Genomic DNA, 25189 nt, shown 5'->3' on the forward strand with positions numbered 1-25189 from the left:
CAACGCCGAGCCCGCGTCTCGCCAACACGCCTCCCGGCCACTGCAGCACCCCACACCGGAGGGCGATTCCCCAAAAAAGCAGCCCTCGCGGTTCGCAAAGGCACCAGGAACGAGCAGCCGGAAGGACGAAGAAGCCAAGCAGGCAGCAGCTCTGCGCACGGCGCGCGTCGGCCTCCGCGGCTTTCCCGGGCGAAGCCTGCCTTCCTCCTCGCGGCAGGCTTGGCGCCGCTGAGAGCTCGCCGCCCCGAGCACCACCAGCGCGGCCAGGAAGGGGCCCAGGTGCCCTTCCAGGCCCCGTGCTCTGCATCCCGCCTGCCTCCAGGTGCCATCCTCACGGATCACGTTACCCACCCCGAGGCCGACTGACGCTCCCCCATTAAGAGAACCTACTTTCCAGTGCTAATACAGCTTGTCCGACTCAGGCCCGGGCGAGATTTTCCCTGCCCGATGTTTTTTCATTACCAGACTTTCCTCCTTAATTCCCAGAGCCTGCAAGTGAACAGGCAATGGCAAAGGCAATTTAAATAAAGGTTTGACCTTTCAGCCGTGAGTTTTCTGGCTTTGGTTAGCCCCAGCTACTGTCTTAATCACATCTCATTATCTCACGTTCTGTTACACGCCAGTTCTTACTTTTAGGCAGAGATGCTGGCATATGTTGTTGATTATTAAAAACATGGGAAAAAATAGTCATTAGGGAAAGCCTACAGAGCAGGGTATTTTTAAAATGAACTTTTATGTTGTGGGAAAACACGTGCCCCCCTCAAATCTCCTACGCTCGATAATGAAACATGCATTTATATAGAACATATATTGCCTTTTGCACGCTCATTTTAGAGACCGTATGTCCCAAAATACCTGCGCACAGCAAAAATCCCTGGGGAAAGATCCTCCGCCGGTATAAAGCGCCCCAGCTCCGGTCGCAGGACAGGAGCACTGCTGCTAATTGAGGATCTTTCCAACCCCTTTTCGGCTCCCGGATCAGGCCGGCCTCAGGCATGAATCAGCACCTCCCACTAGAAGCTGCGTAGGAGGGAAAATAAAAATTCAGACGGAGTCGGCACCACCGAGGCCATCAATACCGACTGTCCTGGAGGAGCTCCGGGTGGCAGGAAGTGGGCAACAGCTTCAGAGCAGGAGGATTCATCAAGGATGACAGAAAGTTTTGGATCAGACGCTGCTGTAAGGTTCGCCGCAGGAACAGGGAGGCGGGTGCTCTCCGGCTGGCAGCTGCGGCCCTCGGAGGTGCCCGAAGACAAGCCCCCGGACGGCTCTGGAGGTGTTGAGCTTGCTGCAGGCATGAGTCAGCCATCAGCTCATGAGAGAGGATAGGCCAGGCCAGGCGGTAAATGCCCAAACCAAAGCAAACATCTCCAGCGTGAACTCTCCCCTGGGCCCGCAGCATGTTTTGGCTCCAGCCTTGTGGCAGGGAAATCCTTCCTTCCTTCCTTCCTTCCTTCCTCCTTTTGGGAGGAGTGGCTGATACACCAGAGGGCTGCGCTGCCATTCAGGGAGACCTGGACAGACTGGAGAGCTGGGCGGAGAGGAACCTTAAGAGGTTCAACAAGGGCAAGTGCAGAGTCCTGCACCTAGGGAAAAATAACCCTAGGCACCAGGACAAGCTGGGGGCTGACCTGCTGGAGAGCAGCTCTGCAGAGAAGGACCTGGGAGTGCTGGTGGATAACAAGTTGACCATGAGCCAGCAATGTGCCCTTGTGGCCAAGAAGGCCAATGGTCTCCCGGGGTGCATTAGGAAGAGTGTTGCCAGCAGGTGGAGGGAGGTGATCCTGCCCCTCTACCCAGCCCTGGGGAGGCCTCATCTCGAGTCCTGCGTCCAGTTGTGGGCTCCTCAGGACAAGAGAGACATGGAGCTACTGGAGAGAGTCCAGTGCAGGGCTACAAAGATGATCAGAGGGCTGGAGCACCTGCCCTATGGGAACGGCTGCGAGAGCTGGGCCTCTTCAGCCTGGGGAAGAGAAGACTGAGGGGGGATCTGATCAATGTGTACAAGTACCTGAAGGGAGGGTGTCAGGGGGACGGGGACAAACGCTTTTCAGTTGTCCCGTGTGACAGGACAAGAGGCAATGGGCAGAAATTGAAGCACAGGAAGTTCTGCCTGAACGTGAGGGGGAATTTCTTCACTGTGAGAGTGACGGAGCCCTGGCACACGTTGCCCAGAGAGGCTGAGGAGTCTCCTTCTCTGGAGATCTTCAAGGCCCACCTGGATGCAACCCTGTCTGACATGCTCTAGGTGACCCTGCTGAGCAAGGGAGGTTGGACTAGATGATCTCCAGAGGTCCCTTCCAACCTTACTGATTCTATGATTCCTCGGAAGGAAACGCAGACCGTTTCCTGGGGGCTACTGCACTGGCCTGGGAGAACTACACAAGACAGGATATTTAGTTGAGGGCCTCATGCAAAATCTAGTAACATCAATGTGTTTGAAGCTGCATTCTCAGCACTTCAACATCCAGGGGAAGGTTTAACCCCCCCCAAAAAAACAAAACAAAACAAAACAAACAAACAAAAAACCCAAAACCCCACACTTTTGGCCAGATTTCCAAGCTGATAATTCAGTCCCGAGGACAGCTAAGTAGAAGTTAGATCGAAGTTAATGAGCCTGTAACTGTGTTTCTGTGGCCTCTAGCAATCATGGAAGGAAAAAAGCCACCCCAAAAGCAACAGGCACCTCTAATTGAAATCCAGGGAACAGCAACATGACAGGAGAGGGCAGATATTGCACATTGTATTAACAGACACCCAGGCAGAGGAAACTCAGCAGTGTATCAGGGCCACAGTGGCACTAAAGCGGGGGGATCAACATCGAGACCAGATACCCTATGGACAGGGACGTTTGCACGGGAGGTCGCATCCTTTCCTATATGTAGGGATAGGGCTGAGGGAGAGTTAGATCACTTCAAAAGCATCGGGCGTTCGGATTAAGAACACGAGTTGATTCATGTCTTCGATTTCAAAAGGGGAGAAAAACCCACAGCGAAAGCCTTTCTGTACACGACTCTACTACACCCATCTGAATGCACCATCCTCCTGCATCACAACCCTGGGAGGGGACTTCAAACTTCATGAACTTTCACAGGCCTTTTCTAAGAAGGAGCCCCGATACCATTTCTAGTTTTATTCGCCAAGGCCACCGTTTTCCCCTCTCTCCTTTGTTTTTCAACCAGGGTGGAGGCTCTGTCTGTGAAGTCAGTGACCCTAGAAGTGCTCTGCAGCTCAAAAGACCCATAAGCAAGCATTTCCAACCATGCAAAAAGACCCAGGTTTGCCAGTTCTTCCAAACCGCATCCCAGATGCTGCATTATCACCCATTGAATCAAGATTAAATATAACCTTTTGCAAGGTGCTGAAAGCCCCATACTCCAGAGGAGAAACCAATTTCAAGCCAGAAGCAAAACAAAATAAACAACCCACCCTTCCCCCTCTAGACAAGACCTGCATCAGAGGTATCACCTGCTCCAGAGAGGTCTCCTCCAAGGGGCTCTGCTTTGGCCTGCCCTTCTGTCTCAGCATGACACACCTATTTTTGGCAGGCTTATTGGCATGAGCTATGTATCAGACCTGGAAGCAAGCAGTGCCCAGAGAACCTGCCGGTGCTCCTGACCATGGGAGGCACGCGCTCGTCCAAGCCCGTGCATTGCAGCAGCACAGAGCTCACCGAGCCCTTTGCCAAATGCCAGCCAAGATTTGTAGCTGTGAGTCATAATCCCAATTTCAGCTGCATCCCGGCTGTTCTGCCTACCTTGCTCTTCAAAACTGAAGTTCCATGCTCTCCCCTGCCAGTATCTATCTTCAGGCTCTCTCATCGTCCGCCTTCTCTCTCTCCTGTCTTTGCATCTCATCTCCTAAAGACTTGAAGAATAATTGGGTCTGTTATTCCTTTTCTTGCTGGGTCAGAAACATCTCATCAGAAAGCTGGGATGTTAAAGGAACAAATGGGTTTATTTTTTTTATCTATTGCTAGCTTAAGTGGAGGCTTTGTCTCCAGCTATCTCAAACATCAGCAAAGTCAGAGGTCCCAAGTGCTCCTCTTTTCTAGCAAGATCTGTGGCTGAGCTTGTTTCCGTGCTTAGCAGTTTGCCCAGTGCACGCGATGGAAGAGCTGAGCCTGCAGCCCAGTAAGCTGACACCCAAGAGGTGATGAGGGCCACCTTGCTCCTCTGATGGTTGTCTTCAGCTTCCAGGTGTGTTAAAACCACCATAAAAGTTTACAAAACGATTTGGGCAGCATGTAAGGCTCTGACATCAATACTGGTTAAACTGATTCGTGGTGAACACTTTCCTTCCTGTACCTCCTTGGCAATAGCTTGCTACACCCGTCAGCAGAAGTGCCCTTGTAGCCGTGACGGATCTCTGGTGGTTAAGCAATACAAGCTGGCGGGGAGAGGCTGTTACTTTTACTGCATTTACTGATAGCATGCTCAAAAGCATGTTTGTTTTTTCCAGGTGTATCTCTTGTTGAAGCAGCTAACATTGCTTTTCCTTGTAATCTTTGCCTGCATCATGCAGGCAAAGCAACAGATCAACCAGAATTGCAGAGGAGTCTGATGCATCAGCTTCATGACTACTCAAGGACAGCAGTCTTAACCCAGACAGCCCCAGCATACCCAATAAACCTATACACAGAGACTGCACCAAGCCCGAACATCTCCGCCATAATTTGCAGCCAGCTGAGCCAGAGGGGCCTCCTCCTGCTCTTGTTAAAGTCAACAGCCGAATTTCTACCGCCTTTGTGAGGAAGCCCTGCAGAGCAGGGCAGATGTGCCAGGCTACCTAGGCAGAAGGCAGAAATAACATCCCCCCAACAAAGCTGCAGCTGGGAACATGATGGGCACAAAGCTCAGGTACCTGTACTAGGATCCAGCCAGTGCAGAAATGGGACAGATGAGAGGTCACAGCAGCTAGGTTAGCAGAACAGCAGCTATCTCCAAACACCACTGACAGTCAGATGCCCAGACTGCAGTGAGCGGCATGGCTGTACTGGAGTTCCTGCAGTAGCAAGGCATTCAGACATCAACCTGTGAGATCTCATCTCTTTCTCTCCCTCTTTGCCCAAATGCTGTCCTCTCCCACACATCACTTCCCTCTTGCTCTCCATGCTTCCTTGACCATGTCCGCACCAGAGAACGAAGGGCGCAGAGGCCTCCTTGCTTAGCGAGTGGCATCACTACAGAAGGCCACCCTTCAGGGGACACCTCAGTGGGTAAGAGCATACATGAAGACAATCATCTTCTGGCAAGGAAGGAAGCAGCAAGGAGCCACTGAGCTGGTAGGCTCTAAGGGACCTTAAGTGGTTGTGTGTGGGCTTGTGGCTCCTTTGCTTGCTGACATCAAGTTCTCAGGGCTCAAAGAGATGATCTGTTTCACTCTGAGGCAAAATCTCCTCCAGGGATCTCATTAGCACTATCAGGAAAGGCAGAGAGAGAGAGCAGAGGCTGGCAGAGGAGGGGCACTGGTGGGGCTGCCAGGCAGAGCTTGGCCTCAGCCAGAAGGGGGTCTGTGACAGTGGTGGAAAATGCCTTGGGGCTGTCCCCAGCCATCCAGCTCCATGACAGCAGGGATTGGCACAACCGAGGAGCCCCCATCGGGCAGGCTGCCCTGCACTTTTGAAGCTTATCCCTCCTTAATGGTTGCTTCTGCCTTCCTAAAGGCTCCTCTTCATTGCAAGAGGGGCATGAAGTAGGCTGTGAAAGAATGGATTTCAGGATCCAGAAGACCAGTTTCAACATAACAGTCCTAAAAGATTTCTTTCTATTTAGGCTGTAAAAAATCCAGCTTTGTTCATTCCATTAGTTATAACTGCAAATCAGCTTAAGAAGTTCAAACATAGACATGGCGGACCACCTGTGCTTTTGCTCAGCAGCAATAATACTCATCATTACAATTTATTCTGAGCAGCACCATAAAATGTCAAATAGCACTGCGCTTCTTTAAAGTGAAATGTGTTCAAAACAATTGGGGGTTTTAGCCTGGAACATCTGACAGAGGGGAGTGATGCATTCATTTCCCCCAGTCTTGAATAAACTAAGGAGACATTTATCAGGAAATGAGTAATGCATATCATTTGGCTTTCAGCAGACTTGGAAATACATACAGCAGGTTCCAGCACAGGTTCGTAAAAAATTAATTAGCAGCAAGTGTGAAAAGGAGTGATGGGTGTTTATTCTCCATGCAGCAGTCTTGTTTAACTTAATAGAAGCAATTGAGCTATAAAATCCCAACGAAACACCTCCTAAAATTAAGAGGTTTCTCCAGACATGGAGCAGTTCATTTTATGGCAGGAATGATTAGGTATTTTAAACTCAAAGATACTTAGACTCCTAACACCAGTTAGGTGTCTGGCAAGTTTGTCAGACTCCCCTAAATAGCTAACTTGTTTTGTTAACATTAAAGTCAATGTGATTTTTGGAGCCTAATACATCCAGCTGAGCTCTATTCTGCTTCGTTAAGCATCTACATTATGAAAACAAATCATAAAACAATTAGGTTTGTTCTAAATTTTTATGAAAACCAACAGTAAAGTTTGGAGAAGACAAACTCAGTTTTTCCCAGCAGGTCTCTCTGACTTGCAAGCCTTCCAGAAGAAGTGTTCAATCCTCAGCATTTTGTAAAGCAAAGCAAAAACTGCATCAAAGCAATGGGCCTGGCAAGCTGAGTGATGACTATTATGCAACTATCTTTTCCCACCCAAGTGTCTCTGCAAGAGTTTGAGACATCATTCAAAAACACAAATGTTATAATCTTAATTGCAAATTAGTTAACAGAAGCTCTAATGATTGATTACAGTGCTCTGGGTCTCCTGAGCAGTTAAGTCCACACACATGGCAATGACCATAGCCAGCAGCTGGGAGCTGGTGACTCAGGTCACCACAAGCCAAGCTTGGAAACCCATGTGTTGGGCTCATCAACACCAGTAGTGATCTTGCCAACTAAAACCAGGGCAAGTTCTGGGCATCTGCAGCAGCAGAGTGTTGGATATACTGGCATTTGCTTAGCAGGGAGAGAGATGGAGAAATCAGCACTGAAGCAACCAACCAAACCACCAGCTTGGACTTGCTCAGAGTTTAGTTCTACTTTTCCCTGGTGCTCTGTATTTCCCAGTAGTTGGATAAGAGGGCAGCAGGCTCCAGTGCCACAGCTTCCCTGCAAACACTGTGGCAGAACACCCCAGGAAGCTATTTTAGTTTGCTCTTTTGCCAGCTCATGTAGACAGGGAAAAAAAAAAAAAGTCACAACTCTACTCAGCTGGCGCATTTGAAGTGTTAGAAACATCACTAAGGCGACAAAGCTTTTCTTTCTTTTTCCTCTGCTAAAAAAAGAAAATCTACTCAGAAGCTGTATTCCTCTCTCATACATGCCCACATACACTTTTTTTGTGCCCCAGAAACTCACCCAGATCAAAATCCCTATGACCTCTTGTTTTGGTTGACACATTTGCACAGACACCTTTAAACAAACTTTGTTGGAAAGCATCACGGCAGCCACCTCCCCACTGGCACCCCGACCACACAGATCCCATTTTGCTCTCGGGTGCGAGCCAGGAATAAGTGCAGCCAGGCCAGCAGCATTACACACTGCAGAATCCTATGTTCATGGGCAAACACTCGCAGCTATCGGCCATCCACGCGGAGACAAATCCTTTACAGCTCTGATGGCAGAAGCAAACCAGCACTTTGCTCCTGTCTCATGCAACACGTCAGGGGCTGTGCGCTGTCCGTGTTTGCTTCAAGAGGAGCTGCAGGACATCATCCGACAGTCCAGGTGTTCTCGTTCTCTCTTCCAGCACAACTTCTCCCTCAGCTGGCTTTGCGAAACAAGCAGTGGTGGGGTGATTTGGGAAGATTTTGCATCCATCTCTGTTCAATACCACCTGGGCCATCTGCAGGCAACGCAAAGCGTATTTCATTCCCTCCCGGTTTGCTAACTCCGAGATCTTCTGCGACAGACAGCGTGACCCAGCCTCACAGGTGGGATCCCTTCTGCCCAACTGTGTTTCACAATACTTTTTGTAGAAGCTGTCAAGAGATTTCCCAACACTAGTATCTTCGGCACTGTCATGTTTGTACACCCATGATAGTGCAGCTGCACTAGGCTCAGTGGGCTCATGCAGCCCAGCTTTTGGGGCACAGATCGTGTTTGCTTTCTCAGCGCCTGTAGTGGAACAGCCTCCAGGAACTGCAGAGGGTAGCCCGCTTTCTCCTGCAAACACATCAGTGAAACTCATTAGTCACCAGGTCATACCTGTGTCCGTTCCCCCCCCCCTTCCTCCTCCCCCATCCCTTTGCTGCAGTCTAGCTGACAAACTCTGCGCAGGAGCGAGCTGAAGTGCTGCTTCAAACTCTGGCTAGACTGCCAGAGAGCCTTTCTGCAGAGACTCATTAAGAGATGGGAAGTGTTTGTGGATCTCACTGGTGCCCTAGCCTCATCCTCTGCTACAACTTGAGCTACTTGGTTGCATGCACCTCCTGGTTGCTGTCACCCACACTTCCAAAGAGGGGGCAACTGGGATTTGCTACTGCAGGAAGCAATACTGAGCCATGGACAAATTCAGTTTGCAGCTCGAGCAGCCTGGCCTCTGCTTGTTCTCTCTTCACCCCTCAGTCTAATCTTTCCCTTTCCACATTGCCTAGTTTTACCCCTGCAGGATGATGTGTGCAGTCTCGTTCTGCAACCTTCAACCAGATCTAGAGCCATCAAACCTAGCACATAGCTTCCACACACAGTCCTGTTTCCACCATTCAGCTGCACTAAATATTCTCCCCAGCTTGCAGGAATTTGTATAACATTTATAGAAAAGCTGAATGCTCACTCTGGGCTAGTTCTTGCCTTCCTTCCTTGCTGACCCATGTCCGAGTGACAGTCGGGGCTGTGGCTCACTTCCACTCCAGTGCAATCAGTGGGGTACTCTGCAGCCAGGTGCCTACCTAATATGCCAGCAGCACCAAGATACTTGGCAACAGTGTGACAGAGAAGCTCAACAAGCCAAATACAGCTCCCAGGACAAAAAGCCTCCACAAACACCTGACACCAAACACTTGGCTCTGGAGCCCTTGAAGTCCCTCTAACTGCGATCCCCCCAGTGAGCCTTCCTTGCCAGCCTCTCTGCCAAGCACCTGAGTCACCAAGAGACTTTTGCAGGGCTCAGGCAGAGGCTGCAGAGCCGTCCTCCACGAGTTACATAAGCAGGACACAGGGAGTCAGAAAATAGCTTGGTCTTTTATAATGCTTTGGAATATGAAGCAGAGTATGGTCCTCTCTGGTAAGAGATTGCTTTCAAAGGACATCTCAGTGCAGTGACAGAGCAGTGCTGCTTCCCTCAGTGTGCAGGAAGGGCTTCCCTCCCTTTCCTGAGGGCTCAAGGACTCATTAAAATGAGATTAAAGTATCTGCGCATCCATACTGCTTATTGTCTTTTTCTCCTTCCCTCTAACTTTTTGACCTTTATTTTCAGTTTCACTTCATCTCCGATTCTGCAGTTTTAGGAAGAATTTCCCTTCTGCCTGCAATACATCATTTCCAATGCAGTACAAAAAGCTTAGTGGCCTCCTTTTAACATCAGCGTATGCCACAAGGTAGCAAACCAGAGCCAACCCAAGAGAACAGGCCCACTCTGCCCAGTCTCTCTGCCTGGGTGCCTCGGTTAGGCTGGAACCGGAGCACCATGCGTCTCTGACGATTCAGTCCGGTGTAACTTGCACTCGACTCCTGCAGCGATCGCAAACCTCTGTGCCATGTTATGCTTTTTCTACTTACGTGCAGCTCACTGTTGTATTTTGTAAAAAAGTAGTAGCTGCCTCCAGCTATACATCTCAACCCTGTATGATCCAGGGAAGGCAAAGTCCTGTTGGTTTCACAGTATCAGGAGCGGCCTTTGCAGTGCTGTTACACCCTTCTCCTGCAATTACAAGCCAGCATGAACTATAGAGCTGTCATGCTGTGTTGAAGCACAATCCAAAGAAATGACCAGTATGTAATTCATGGGTGTATCTGGGGGCTTGATTAGTCAGAAAGTACTCAACTATATTATAGCAGCACAATCTTTTTTTCATTTGCAGATTTAAATTTATATACTTCTTATTCAGCACTAGGCCTTATCCTTATAGCAGATTATCTTTCCAGTAAAGCTTTCTTAAGGCAAGGCACAAAAAGTTGGATGCAGAATTCCCAGAACCAATCTAAATCTTGTGAAGACGCATCTTTTGTGATCTTTTGTGGCATTTCCCAGTACATCCTCAGACTATACCTACAGAAGTCTGAGCAGAGATAAGCAGGGCCAAAAACTCACTTCATTCACCTGGAATAGAGTTTAATCAACAGGGAATTTGACCCAAATTATTTTTAGCAATTTTTACTCACTTATACTACAAAGCAGGTGTCAAAGAAAAAAAAAAGAGGAAAAAAAACAACAATCAAACAGGCCATTACTCATGTCTTGATTTCATTCTCACATGATGGATAATCATCGGTAAGGAGGTATATTATTGCATCTGCGCCCCCACTCCATGCTAATTGAAGATCAGCATTTGCAGCTTATGAGTACAAAACCCAGAGGCTGGTAAAAGGTTATTTTCTTTGTGTTTATAACCCTGCTGATGAAAATTTAAAGTCTCCATCTGCTGCAACCAATTCTCAGCATATAACCCTACCCCCAAGCACACAATGAAATCTCCTGCTTTGAGCTTTCAGTGATGCAACAGGTCTGCAATATCATAATTTGCACTTTTGCTAAAGCAGCTCATGCAGCTGTTTGAGGCTCCCTATAACTGCACTAAAGCAGATAGAGGCAGAGTGTAAAGTCAGCTGTCCCTGTTAGGCCTGTTTTGGCTTGTGCTGTTTGCTGCTTCCTTTGCTATTAACTGCTTTATGCTCAATTCAAGCACAGTGTCTCAGGACTGGGGAGATTTCCTTCTTAAACAGGTAAGAATAGAGTGGAGGAAACCTATGACTAACTCACCTCATCACCCATGCTAACCTCCTGCACTGCTCCTCTGCTCACCTCGTGCTGGCAAGGGACTGCTCAGCAGCAGCGGGGGAGGCAGCCAGCACAGCATCACGTGTTTGAACCTGACACTGGACTTGACCCCCTGCTTCCAAGCCCATGATTATCAAGGTATGGCAAATTGCTCACAAAGGTACAAAAAAATGGATGGGTGGGGAGGATGTCCCTCCCGGTCCAGTGCTTGGAGCCTGCGTAGGTAATGCAGGCCAATGACTTTTCCACTGGAACCTGGCAACTTTGTTCACAAGCACAGGGATGGGGGAAGCCAACCTCAACTCTTAATTTACATTAAATTCTAACGATTTCAGGGTAATTAGTCCTCCTCTCAGGCTTTCTAAAGACAGACATTAACTTCCACAGCAAAAGTCTTCAAGGGGTGTAGAAAGTCTTTTTAATCCTTGTTTCATTCTGTTTTTAAACCCTTCCTGTTTTTGTTGCCACTTTATACTTTCATTTTCAGTGACAGAACTCCAGAAAACTTCAAACATTCAATCTTAATGCATGTAAATTCAAAGGCTCCCAGCCACTGACCATTGACATGAGCAGCATAACATCTCATATGTCAGAAACCTTCAAGCAAGCATGCAACACTGAAAAATTTCCCCCCTGCCCTAGTGATAAGACATCAGCTAGTGTGCTTGATGCACTGCTGGTTGTGTGCAAGAAGTCAACATACAGCACCAGAACTGCAGCTACCTTGGCCTATGTCAGAGAACACAGAAACTCTTAAGTGCAGAGCTCTGCTGTGAATCTTGCAGCTTTTTTCAAATATTCAAGCCTTTGACCCTTTCAATTTGACTGACTCCATACTGTGGATTTCTCTTGATAAGGACCGAATTTCTCTTGGTGCCTCTGTTGTGCCACCCTTGATGACCAAAACTAGGTGAATGGGAAAATCATTTGTTTCAATAGAAGTAAATTAATATGGAGATATGCAGATTGCGCTTATGCTCATGGTGGTAACTGAAGTTCAACCAGATGTTGGTTAGGAACACACTCTATCATCAACTAAGTCAATGATTGACTGGAAACTAGAGTATCCCAGAGTGACAGAGGTTATATAGGTACACAGCAGTAAGGTGATGTTCTGACAAAACACTTCTGTTTCCTACTGCAGCCATCCTGCCTGCTTGGAAGGCCAGACGACACCATAAGGATCAGCTTGTCTGAGCAAACGACTCCAAACAAAGGTTCCCATAGAAGTGAGCAACGAAACAGTTGAAAGGAGAAAGAAAAAAAAGGGGGGAGGGGAAACAAAAACAGAAGAGAGTACTAGAAGAAAGAAACTTTCCTTAGGTGTCACTATCCCAAAAGTCATCAATATTTTGCCCTAGATTTCACTGGGAGTAGATGGGGCTGAGCAGAACTTAGATCCAGAGTGGCTGGAGAAAAGCAGAAGCAGGAGATCCTATTCTATAGCTGGGGGAGATGGACTCCAGTTGCAGACACCTATGTCAGTGCTCAAAATACTGCCTCGCCTGAGGCACCAACATGGCTTTGGGCCCAGTTCAAGATCTCCGAGAGACTACAAAGCAAACCTGCCTCTTGACACATTGCAGCTCCTTGGTGCTCCCAAACCCTTCCTCAGAGGAAGAGGAGGAAGGTTCCTCAGCCCTCCCGCCGTGGTCACCAAATCAGCCAGTTCTGCTCGACATCCCTGCCTGCCCACCTTGGCATGCTCCTCCTACCCACACACTTCTTCTCCCCTCTGACTTGTCCCTGCTAGCACCAACACATTTGCTGCCTCTGTGGGCAGTCACGCAGGAAGATGAGACCACAAGCTACCAGGCAGGTTTGTGGATAGTGACCATTAAGGGGCCATTCAGGTGTTCCCATAAATTTTGCTATTTCTCTTTGCTGCCAACCTGCTATGACATACCTGACCAGAGACAGAAGCAATCAGCTCACCTATAGGAAAGGGTCTCCTACCTTTGTGGTCACTACTAAGTGATACACGAGCACACAGACATTATCACAGACACTTGCTCCAGCCCTGTCAGCACCCTAAGGAAATTCCTTGTTGAAGTAGCAGCAATATGGCAGAGCTCCCCACTGACTGCATATCATGCCAAACCACATTGCTGAGGGAATGATTTACCAGTACAGGCACAAGAGCAAACCTGATCCTGTGTTGCTGAGGAGCAACCTGTGTACCCATGCACCTTACAATCATGTGCGTTGAGCACTGGAGACAGCTTATGCATAAAATTATGATCTTTCATTTGTTTCAACAGGCTGGCAGTTTCTCCTGGCTAATTTCCAGCAGGAGTGTGCACATCAGCGTGGCAATGCAATTCCACACTGCTCTGCAAAATGAGAGGAAATTTAGGTAAAATTTAGCAGGAGCTCATTATACCCCAGTCTCACACAGCACATTGATCCACACGTCCACCTCAGCCATGGTGCAGCTGGATTCTTTGGGACCAAATCCTATTGCCCTTACTTGCATTAACAAAACTTCCATTGATTGCAGCAGTTAAAAACCCATGTGGGACTTGCTGATTGCATATTCCAACTGACATAAAGGGATATTGTATTCTACTTCATATGACTTCTATTAGTAACATTTAAACTGCAATAGCACCAAAAAGCCAAACACCAAGTCCAGGCTCCACTGTGCTAGGTACTGTACAAAGAGCTACCTCCTCAAGCAACAGATCCTAAAACCCTTCTTATACCATGTTGAAGAATTACAGTATAGTTTACAGTCTCTGCACACACACATCCCTGCCTTGCAGAAAACTGCTTCCCATTCACATCATTGTTTGGGAAACCTTCCAGCATCTAAAGCAACAGCAAAACAGAATTTTCAATGACATTATCTATCATTCAAAAAAAGCACTTTTAAACAGAGAAAATTTGCTCCTGGGGGATAATTAAATGGTGAAGTGAAAGTGAAAATAAGAATGTAATAAGCTTTGCTACACTGCTGTCTCCCTGAAGACGGAGAACAGCCTTTTCATGCCACGATACGCAGCAAGGCTATAGCTCACGAGACAGGACCTTTGAGACTCCGGCTGACACTAAGAACCATTTTGTTAAGCCAAGGGCGAGATGCACATGGGCCACGACGTTTGATAAAGGGCCGGCTGCTCAGCCGGGACATCTGCACACTCTCAGCCAGCAGTCACCCAGGAGCTGGACACCTTGACTAGGGCAGCAAGAGGGGAAGGCAGAGGCTGGAGAAACTTGGGGAGTGGAGAAGAAAAGGGAGGTAGCAAGGGGAGGAATAGCACTGGGTTGAGCCCATGGGTGAGTCAGGCTCACCTCTTTTTTCTTTGACCTGCTGCATGTGATGTGAAAGGTTTCTGAGGGTAAATCTGCACGGGATAAGATGTAAGCAGTTATTCTGAGGAAGCACAAGCCCTCCCCCTTTATGTCCCGCTCCATCAGGGATTTGAAGCTCAAGAATAAAAAGCCAGGCAAATTGTAAAGAGCTTTTGAGATGCAATAAGCAGGCAAAACGTGTCCTCCTGGACCCTCTTCCAAATGTCATGCTCGGTATTAAGTTCTGTCCTGCTCCAAGAGCTTGCAGCTGATGACTCCCATACCACACTTTGAAGACAGCTGGAAAACTCTGGAAAATGAAATCTTTTCGAGGAGGCACAATGGATTTTAACTACAGAGCCAGCTAACCATGTGAACTGCTGCAAATTAACCACCCTTATTTTCTGAAAGCTGAGCAATAGGCACCGTTGTCTTCTCACAAACCTGTTTCTAAGCAACCAAGCCCCAGGGTCCAGGGCAACAGACATGGCCAGAAGCAGCAGCACTCAGTGTTAAATATTATCACCTCTGGAAAATCCCTAAATAAAAACCTGATGTTTGTGTATCCTCAGCCAGGCCCCCAAGCAACAGGCATTGCATGCAGCTGCCCCAACACCTGCTGTAAGCACAAAGGAGCCTCTTTCACTGCAAAGATCCCAGTTATCTCCGAAGAGATGCAAATTGGCATAACCACCACGTCTAGCTTTTATTTTTATGTAGCAAGTTCTTGCCTTGGAGTTCATCGCCATTTTAAGAAGAGATAGGAAAGTTAAAAACTTTTAACAGAGGTAGGTTGGTTTAATTTCTATGAATCTGTAGGCAGTAAAATACCTGAAGCATCCTATTTGCATCAAATTGTGATATAAAAAAAAAAAAAGCTTCTTAAGATCTGATGTTAAAGACTACTATCATGAGTAACCTTTCTCTAAAACAAAAATACTAAAAAGCTGCTTATGTAGCTGAAAACATTAAAGGTATTTACCAGCAGAGGAGGTCATCCAGGGGCTTTATTCATGTGCAGCTATCCATTCCTTTCCTATTACCTCTCAGTCTCAAACTGAGGGTCAGACTCACCTGCTAAAGGCCCTAATATTTCCAAGAATATGCTAAGAAAAGGCTTCTTAAGCTAATTAGCCAGCTTCCAATTAAGTATCAGGAGAGCTTTGGGAGGGGACAGCAAGAGCAGCATCGTGCCTGTTCACGCGGCCCTTCTGGCTAGACCAGACTCCCCTCAGCCACTCTGAAACATCCTGAGGGACTTCTGCGCAGCAGCAGACAGGATCTGACATGAGCATCCCCAAGCCAAGCCTCAACTGTGCTGATTTTGATGGGATTCCTCTGTGAGTAAGAATAAAAAACCATCTTCCTGCAGGAAGCCCTCTCTTCAGCAGGACTGCACTGTTGCTCTGCCCATGGATGGGTTTGCAGCTGTTTGAACCAAGTGTGATCCCTTTCTTCCTGTGAGCAGGCAGCAACTGTTTCTTAAAATAAAGAAAATTAGATCTTTTAAAACAATAACTTGCAATATTTCCATTTATACTATATAAGCTATAATTTAGCCCCAGACCATATTTGTCTTTAAACGCTTTCTATTTCAGAATAAAAGCAAAAGTCTGGTACTCCAAGCCAGCAAGAAATTGCCTGCCTGATTGCTCAAAATTCAAAAGGAATTGTACAAAGGAAAATGGGTTCTTGTTTATGGCACCTGAAGGAGCCATCTGGCTTACTCACATTGCATAGCTAAAGCAAACGAGGTTGTTTGCTTTTGTAAAGTTTTCTTTCCCCTCCTCCTGCTTAGAAATTAGAAATTCAAGTCTCATCTATTCTCTTTTCCAGCTGACTCCACAAGCGCTTCGTGAACTATTAGCTTTCTGACGTGAGGACAATTTTTCAATGAGCCCTAACTACTTGCTACGGAATTATTTTTTGTTCAGGCCCCGAGTTTGGTTACTAGCTAGTTAACGCCGGAATTGGGAAAGAGATTTGCCAGGGCCACCTCTGCATCTAAGAGGTGAGAAAGTCACTGGGGAACGCGAGTCATGCGAGAAGAGCTCTCGCGGAGATGAGAAGGGACTCATGAAAGACAGTCCTCACAGTTCCAAGGTAAAAGACAAACAGGAGAAAAACTTTGCTGTTTGTCTTGCCAGAAACACGAAAGAGAAGATGTTACACTTTTAGACACTCTGCAAACGTTGCTGTGCAGAACTGATGAAGCAGAGAGCTTCATTTTAAAGAGGGCTGGAGAGTAATTAGTGATCAGAGACAGTTCTAGCAGAAATAAGTAAATAAATCCAGAAGGGTTACTAAGCCTTTCTTCAGGGCTTTAACAAATCCTCTACTAGAGGCAAAAACTGAGTTTAAGAGGAAGCATATTGTGTACTGCAGTCACCTGTTTTGGAGGATGAGGAGGAAGACAGCAAAACCTTACATCTTATTCTGAGCCATTCAATACTGGCCACTGCCAATGACAGGAAATAACTTGAGATTACAAGCCCCTAATGAATGAAACGTTATCTCTGTATTTGCACATATTAAAGTCAAAACAAACACCAAAGCAATACGCTCCTTAATATATTAAATACTCTTATCTTTCAGTCACATGCTTTCAGTCCCCAAGCAAAGGCAGCCACCCTCAGCCAATGCCTTTGGCGAGGAGGAGGAGAAGCAGGCAGCTCTCGCAGGTCATCAGAGGCTCAAGTTTCAGCAGTCCCACCCTCTACGCCTCGTGGCAGTGTCACACATGACACTTTGCCCAGAAAACCCAAGAACACAGTGCTACTCATACAGCTGGAAGAGAAAGAGCCATTAAGAGCCACTAAGGTGCTTCTTCAAACATGTCAAGAGAAAAACATTTATTCAAAAGAATCAGAGCAGTGTAAAAAATTCAGCAAAAGATTTGCCTTATTACAGATGTATGCCATCTCCTGTTACCAGCACCATTAGCCACCTTCACAGGAAGACGACGCGGAGGCCCGCGCTCTGACATGGAAGCGGTACCTGTGTACCGCAAGGGGCCAGTGAAACAGCTAGTGTGAGCAGAAGAAAATACTCTAGAAGTAGTGGATTTTTAAAATCGAGTCAAGGCAAATGAAAGCAATAGCTGACTTAAATATAATTTCCAGTTCTTTACCCCCTCCAACCACACATCTGCACAATGTCCACCAACTGATTTAGGTTCTGATGCAGAACCCAAATCAGTGGCTTGATTTTCTGAAGTACTGAATATTCAAGTGCTCTCACTGATGTTAAAAGAAGCTAGAGAGATTACCCCTGGAGGAAAACCAGGCCCTCTGAGGTTTAACATTACTAATTCTTTATCTCATACAAATATCTGGAGATCCCAATCAGCAACAGATCACACAGTATATAAACGGGAAAATAAGACAGGTGCCTTCTGGCTCTTGGCTTTGAACACCCTGATGTCTTGCTTTTTTTCTGAGGCCAAAAGTGTTAGTGTGGAAACACCATGACAATCATCTACAAATGGATTTACTCTCTATAAACAAGAAAGAAATAGCTGAGTTCCTTGCGCGGTCTGTCCCTCTTCAGATCAAAATTTCCTACCTCTAGGCAGGCCTGGCCTTCACTAACAACGGAGAAAGGCCAGCACAGGTGTAGCTTCCCTGATGGTCCTTGCAATGTTGCAGTAAGATGACTTCAAAACCAAGCTCCTCATTTGTGCCACGCTCCAGAAATTACGCTGCATGCTAGATACACATCAAGGCTCACGCTACTTTTTAAAAGCGAGAGTAGGAAAGAAAAAACCCAAAGAAATAAATTCAGGCAAATAACAGGTAAGAAGGTGAAATCTGATGTTCTGGTGAAAATTTGAATAGGGAGGATGATGCCTTTAGAGCCACGTGGCATCCTGTCATGGCCTCACGGGGGCCTTTCCTCCTGCATCAGTCGTGAGATGCAGCAACACATCTGATATCCATCCAACCAGGCTTTGCAAACAAGGACAGAAGTTTTTCAGTAGGGAGGCAAGATCTCTCTCAGTCTTCCACTAGCTAATAAAGGAAACATCCTCAGATTGAAGGTGGCAGAGTCAGATACATCAAAACAGTCATCAAGGAAACTTGAGACAGAAGACAGTTGCAACAGGGCACTATGAAAAGCAAGCAATATATCCAAGTTTAATACCTTGGAAGTATTTGTCTGTCACCCATCCATGCATTCTGGCTTACTACTTTAAAAGTACCCTTCTATTTCAGCTGCAATATTACACAAAAGCAAAGTATAAGGATTATGGGACTAGAATGATAAGCACATTTATACACCATTCACAAATGCTGGAGGCTTGAGAACCACAAGGGCTTTTTCTTAATTATCCCCATACCATCTTTGGGATCACTGAAAACCTCTTCCAAAATCAGCCTGGTAGAAAATGAAGTTTTGAACAACACGGTTTTGCCATTTCATCAGTTAGCTTTCCACAGGGATTGCCGTGCTGCTTGCAAACTAAGCGCCTCAAAAGTACAAGAAAGCATAAAAAGAAGAAAGTCACTTAGCAAGCATCCAGAGCAGCCCCCATCCATATCTTCCTCATTTTTGTCCTCTCAGCCACAGGTCAGCAAGCCAGTTAGGAGAAAGGCTTGGCAGTAAGGGCATTTGCCAGCTATAACTCAGCTTTTCCCTCTAAGGCTGAACAGTAAAAGCTTTCAGTTGCTTCAGATTTGCTCCTGAAAAAAGCGAACTAAAACCCTACATTTCCCATGGCATACCAAGTCCGACCTGGCTGCCCAACGCTGTTTGTTCTGTACAGCCCGATGCCGCTGCATGGGAACTGCTGGACAGTTTCTTGCAGAAACACCTTCAGCTACTGACGAACTGTGGTTAGCGATGGTTACTGCAACCATACAATGTTTTCGCACCACGCTTCTATGACTTAGATGTTTACATGGTCAGAAAAGTCCAGGCACACAAAGATGTTGCTTTATCAGCTAGAAAACATTTACACAAGTATCTGAACAAAAAAAAAAATCACTCCTACAAAAACAAAACAAATAAAAGGGCAGACGAGTGACAGCAAGTTACAGCAATTCAAGCTTTCCTTTCATAAAGGAAAGATTTTAGGCTGTGAGGCTGTCTAGCTGAAAACAACTCCCTAATTTTAAAGCAATCGTGTAAAAAAGGTAGGGGAAAACACAAACTACCCCTTTGAAACAAATTAAAGCTTGTCAACTCCCTTAAAGACAGTACAGATGGACAGGCACTGCGCTGTGTTTTTCATAACCTATTTGAGCATGTAAACATTTACAGCACTTACAGACAGTGAAGAGCTGCACCCTAATTATTTTTCAAGTGGATGTGAGAGTGCTTGTATGACTTTCAACACAGCAGCGAGAGGAGTTACAACCCTGTTTGTTCAGAATTAGCTCCCCAAAAATGGGTTCAAGAGACTATAGTAGGAACCAGACATTGGGAAACACCAGTAAATGCATAATTTGTAGCTTATCAAACTCTCAAAATTGCCTTGGCTCTTATTTTAGCTTCAAATGCAAAGTAACCAATGTAATCTGACAGTTAGCGATTCCCATCGCTCTTTAGTAATCTAAGAGAGAACTTGGGTCTCCATACACGACCCCTCCTCCCTGCAAAATTACACTGAAGAAAAAAAAAGACAAGAAATAAAAACAACAACAAAAAAAACGTTAAAGCTGAACAAACAAGCAGTCACTGCACAGGAGTTCTCGAAAGCAGTTTTGAGTCCAGACAACCAGTGGCTGCAGTGCAGATACTAAACGCACCAGATACTAAATGTTCCCAGAACGACGCACACAGTATGAACGACTCTGCTGTCAGACAGGGCTGGCCACAGAAGTTAACACCACACTCGCTCTAACATTTCCTCCTCTTTTTAAAATGTCATTGAAGGATCAGTCCTCCCCGATTCCTGATGGATTATTAGCATTCCAGGCCAACATTAAGACAAACAGTGCTTCATGTTAATACAGCAGTTCACACAGCCAAAGACTAGGACAAATATTTACTGAAGTAATGAATACCTTAGTATAGGACATCATCTGCAACACATATGATGTAGAAGAAAAATGCTGAACTACTTCCAAAACAGAGAAACTAAAACATTCTGGCTTTTCATATTAACAGTGAAAGCAGGCTCAACTTTTTGAATAAAATGGTAAATTTCTACATCTAGTTTGGAAGCGTTTGGCAGCTACAGTCTCATATGAGCTAAAGTTTCTTGGTTCAAATTCAAGATCTAGGCTGGGATTTTGACAGTCCACGTAAATTAACCAATCGTATGAGTGTTTTAAACTCCCAAAAATACAGTTTTAAAAGAGCCTAAAGAAAACAGAATTCAATCAGATTGTGTTCTGTGATTGCAGTACACACATCTGCTTATTTATAAAGCAGAACATTCTGAGAGAAAAAGATTTCAGCGATTACATTCGGTTCAAGTTTTGGAATTGGTGTTCAAAGGCTACTTAATGTTTATGGCTGTTATTAAAAAAAAAAAAAAAAGATTGAGCACAGAGAAGACAAGGACTCCAAGGACATAAGTAATGAATTGTATTCTGCTACCTTGACTACCTGCTTCTTCAATTTCATTAATTTTCTCATTCTTAGTAGATTGATTTTCTTGTGAGCCACCCCCTTAGCCTCAGCACCCACCAGAGGAATACCTCTTCTGCAAAGCATACAGACATTTGTCTGCTGGAGGAGATACAGCGGCAATGATGAAAGCCTGCCCCCCAAATGCTCCTATCTGACAATGACTCACATATAAATAACATGATTAACTTGCAAAGAAGGTGGGTAGATACATTTGCAACTAATTGAATTAAGCAGGGAGCAGCAGACAGAACAAAATCAACATCCAGAGCACCCCTGAGCTCAGGAGGGTAAGACCTCCAGGGTCACAGCGCTGGAATCCTTCACTTCTCTGCTCTCCAAACAAATGCACTTTCCACTTGCCCATTCCAGTTCCTCTCGGCACTTTCACATGGCAAAAACTAATCATAACTCTTAAGACAGCAGAAGATGTATCTAAAGTTTGCTTTAGCTGGAAGAATGTTTAATGCATTAAGGGCACAAAAAAATGCTGGAGCCCTTGAATGAGCAATTGGATCAGGATATAACAAAGGTCACAGATTTTAAATAAATACACCTGTCTCCGAAGTGGCTCAGCTGTGCCCTTAGCGCCCCTCTCTGTAGTGTCTGCCACTCATTCTTTTCAACTGAAAAAAATCCAGTCTATTGCATCGAATTTGTAAGAACTTGGGACAAAAGGTGGAAACAAATGTGCATTTTAGCAAGAACAGCTCTGGTGACTTGATGCCACCAGGAAGCCGGCAGTTAATTGTGGGGTGCGACCCTGTTTTTTTTAAGCACGACTCCATCAGCACAGCCACACGCTAGAGAACAGGTTGAAAAGGTGCAGGTTTGTCTTTTAGCTCCAGCGCACATGCAGGCTTGCCCACCTCTGCCAAGCTGTGGGGCTCAGTGGGGCTCCTGCCACACATCCATGCGCACTACTGTGCTTAAAAGGGCACTGGCACATGCAAGATGGGACACTTGTCTTGCCCCCTTTTAACAAAAAGCATAAAATATATACTTGGTTCTCCAGAAATACCTGAACCTGCCCCATCACGTTTCCTATGGCTCTACTTGTCTCCCACTGGATTTGACATCAAACTCCCAATATGGATTTTCATCAGTGATTACAACCAAGACAGTTTGTTCTTTCTGCTGCTTTCCTGAGTTTCCCCCCTGTGTAGCAGAATAATTTAAAGAAACTTGGAAATAAAAACTTAGGGTTTTCTTCTGTACAAACACAAAAATAGTCACTATTTGCATTTAAAATGCATTTTACATGATGGGGCAGCAGGAAAGGTTTTTGCAATCTTTAGCCAAAAAACACCTAAGGAAAAGAAGGTGATTGAAAAGAAATTACATCCTGGCTACAGGTAAATTATATTACAGATAGCTAGCTGTCTACCAGGAACACTTTGGACTATGATATCCATCAAAATGAATTTAATTACCCTTAAAACCAGAGAACCTGCAAGTTTACCTAAAAAATAGGAGTTGAGCTTTTAATTGTTTTCACTGCAGACACAAACAAAAGACACTGATTAACTTACTGGGCTCAGGAGAGCTAATTATTTTGCAGCAGATGCATCTGTAAAAGCAGTTTGGTGACAGCTCCAGATTTAATCTCCCTTTGTTTTATGAAGGCCAGCTGCACAAATGATTTTTTTTCCCCTAGATTTCAGAGTTTTGAGACGAACTCTGCTCAGAGAGAACACAAAACTCAATTACAACCTAGTATCTTCTGATGCTGCAGACACATGCGACAGACTACATCTAATGAAAGCTCCCTAGCTGAAAATGGTTTAATTTCCTTTAAAAAAAAAAGAAAAAGGTTTTGTAAAAATATTAAGAAGATGAAGGTAAACAGATGAACAGATTACTGAGCAAATATGAAAGCAGCATATTTAAGTTTTTACCTAGAAACTACTTTATGCAAGTACATCATAGTTCTCTCTTACAGCCAGTACGCTGGTTCATTCTGCGGTATCCACCCAACAAGCAGTGCACGCAGACAACACTATTCTGTACTACTACACCCAAATGGGAAAAGCAGCAGGTTTTACTTAAAGTTCAACCATTGAATGAACTAGAACATCCATGGCAAGCCTTCCCTGCTGGGCACTGAGCAATATGATTTTGGGAGGCCTTCACTGACTAAGGCACCTTTCAATGCTTCTGAGTGATGGGTATACACCGCCCCGCTCACCCCTTGGGCTGTGCCCCTTCTGCAGGGAGTCCTGTGCTGTCCCTCACCTGGCCCCAGGGCTGCTCTTCGTGCCAAGATATGGCACTGCAGATGGTTTATCGCATCTCCATCATTCTTTTTTTGCCTTTAATTAGGACTTGATGTGCCTCAGTGCATACTTGGGACAGAGATATTTTTCAAAGCCTGCACTGGGCTTCAGGTAGTATTTACGTAAACATTAACTAAAGCAGAGATTCTCCTGCAAAATCTCCCAGTAGAAAGCAGAGAAGGTTTGGGGCAAAGTACTGCAGAAAAGGACAAAGTATGAGTTAAATCAATACAGTCATGTAGATATTGCTCTAATAGAGGCAGGATAGAGAATACTAATGACTTCTCTGGGAAGAGATGTGACACCTCTGAAGATGATGGGCTCTGCTTCATTGCTTGTTCCCTTTCATCTTTGGTGGAAATAAAATATTGGAGCTAAGCCATAAGGATGTTCAGATGCATATACAAACTCAAAGTGTTTCAAGCAGCAGTTCATCCCGGTCGCAATTAGCCGCAAGAGCTGTTAGGGATATTATGGTATCCGGAAGAGAAACGTAATCCACGGGACCATGTTTCTGCTCCTCTCTGAGGAATCAACTCAGTTCCAAACTAGCAGGAAACTGTTTTGCAAAAGAAAAACCCAAAATATTGTCAGCTTCCAGAATAGGAACGAAACCACCTCTTTTCCTCATGTGGTGGCAAGGGAGGGAGCCAGATTCCTGAAACTTGCTGGCTGCAAAGAGCCACAGAGGGATGTTTGGGAAGTGAGGAGAGAGGCAAGACCCAGCCTAGCAGAGCCTCAAAACCCTTGGCAGATTCAGGTTAAATCCCACCACTAAGGCTGCCGGACTCAACTAAACCCAGCCAAGCTTCCCCTCTTCTCTCAAATTTGCCCACCCCGCAGTTTCAGGATCACGCTGGTTTTAAGATCAGCTCCCAGACTCCAGAGAAACTGAGACAAGCAGGCACCAAGAATTAGTATCTTTATCTTTCTAAGGAGGCCAAAGTTCCCCCTAGCTAATGTAGTACAGCTCTGTCACACTGCCTTCCTTTCCATCTTGGCTATAAAGAAAACTTGGCTCTCCAAGTCTGACTGCTACTCATTCATTTTCTACCAGTCTTGAGAAGCTTTTTTTTGTGCCAGTTCCTCTTCTCAGCTGTGCAGAGACTTCTGCCAGATGATTCAGAAGAAAGTCAGAAGCACTCGTCTTTTTAAAACAGGGGAATGTAGAGGCAAGGGTATTCTGCAGGTCTCTGCAAGGCAATTATTGACTAATAGGGGTCAAATTAGCCAGACTAACACACACACGTTGCTGTGATTCCCAGAAAGTGCACAGTGTAACACTTCAGTACAAACCCAGTCAGGTGCTGGTGTCTAGAAAGAGCATCAGTGAGTGCACTGCATGGAAGAAGACTGGCAAACCAGATTGAGGCAGGTTACTGGTCCACAGTATTAATACCAGCCATGTGCACTTTTAGAGGTGAATTACTATATGAAAGATACCTTAAGGTTTTATACCACCTCACTCAATGACCAACTCTTCAGTATGCTGTAAAGATAACCAGTCAACTAATGCATTATGGAACAGGAAGGCTCCTCTATAAATATTTCATTGCCAGGTATTGTTAATGACAGCAGTCATCAAGAATTTAAGTGCCTGAATATTTTGTGCATGCACGTGGGAAGACCACGGGCAATAACATTGTTTTCTATGCTAAGAATTACTTCTGCCAACAACTCATGTTCTTCCTTCTTATCCCACACGGTTTAACTCATCCTGAGGGGAGTGAAGATCACAATTGCTAACTGTAACATGATGGTTACATTCTACATACTGGATCTAGCTTTCAAGCTCACTTTTGCTTTGATCCATTGAAGAGGAATGATCCCTCTTAAGCGGGGAAAAAAGGCTGAATCCTTATCAGGAGTAAGTCAGTCTCCAGCAACAGTCAGTGGACTGGCGAGGACTAACAACAATACTGGATTTCTTCACTCTGTGAAAATATTTCACAGAATGGGTAAGGTTGGAAGGGACCTCTGGAGATCATCTAGTCCAACCTCCCCGCTCAGCAGGGTCACCTGCTCAGCATGTCAGACAGGGTTGCATCCAGGTGGG

The 25189-nt window shown here is 45.7% G+C and overlaps 2 protein-coding genes across 8 annotated transcripts in view; both read right to left on the bottom strand.

Moving 5' to 3' along the window:
• Positions 1-25189, bottom strand: part of CHGB (chromogranin B) — a 44290-nt gene that overhangs the window by 17423 nt on the left and 1678 nt on the right. The gene's annotated exons all lie outside the window — the stretch shown is intronic.
• The window catches only part of SHLD1 (shieldin complex subunit 1), a 61504-nt gene continuing 42159 nt past the window's right edge, over positions 5845-25189 (bottom strand). For all 7 annotated transcript variants that reach the window (XM_062571471.1, XM_062571467.1, XM_062571465.1 and 4 more), the window contains one exon: positions 5845-8214. In XM_062571471.1, coding sequence (XP_062427455.1) covers positions 7712-8214 — 503 coding nt within the window. In that variant the 3' untranslated portion in view covers positions 5845-7711. The remainder of the gene's footprint in view (positions 8215-25189) is intronic.

Source organism: Rhea pennata, chromosome 3 (assembly GCF_028389875.1).
Source record: "Rhea pennata isolate bPtePen1 chromosome 3, bPtePen1.pri, whole genome shotgun sequence".
Classification (NCBI taxonomy): domain Eukaryota; kingdom Metazoa; phylum Chordata; class Aves; order Rheiformes; family Rheidae; genus Rhea; species Rhea pennata.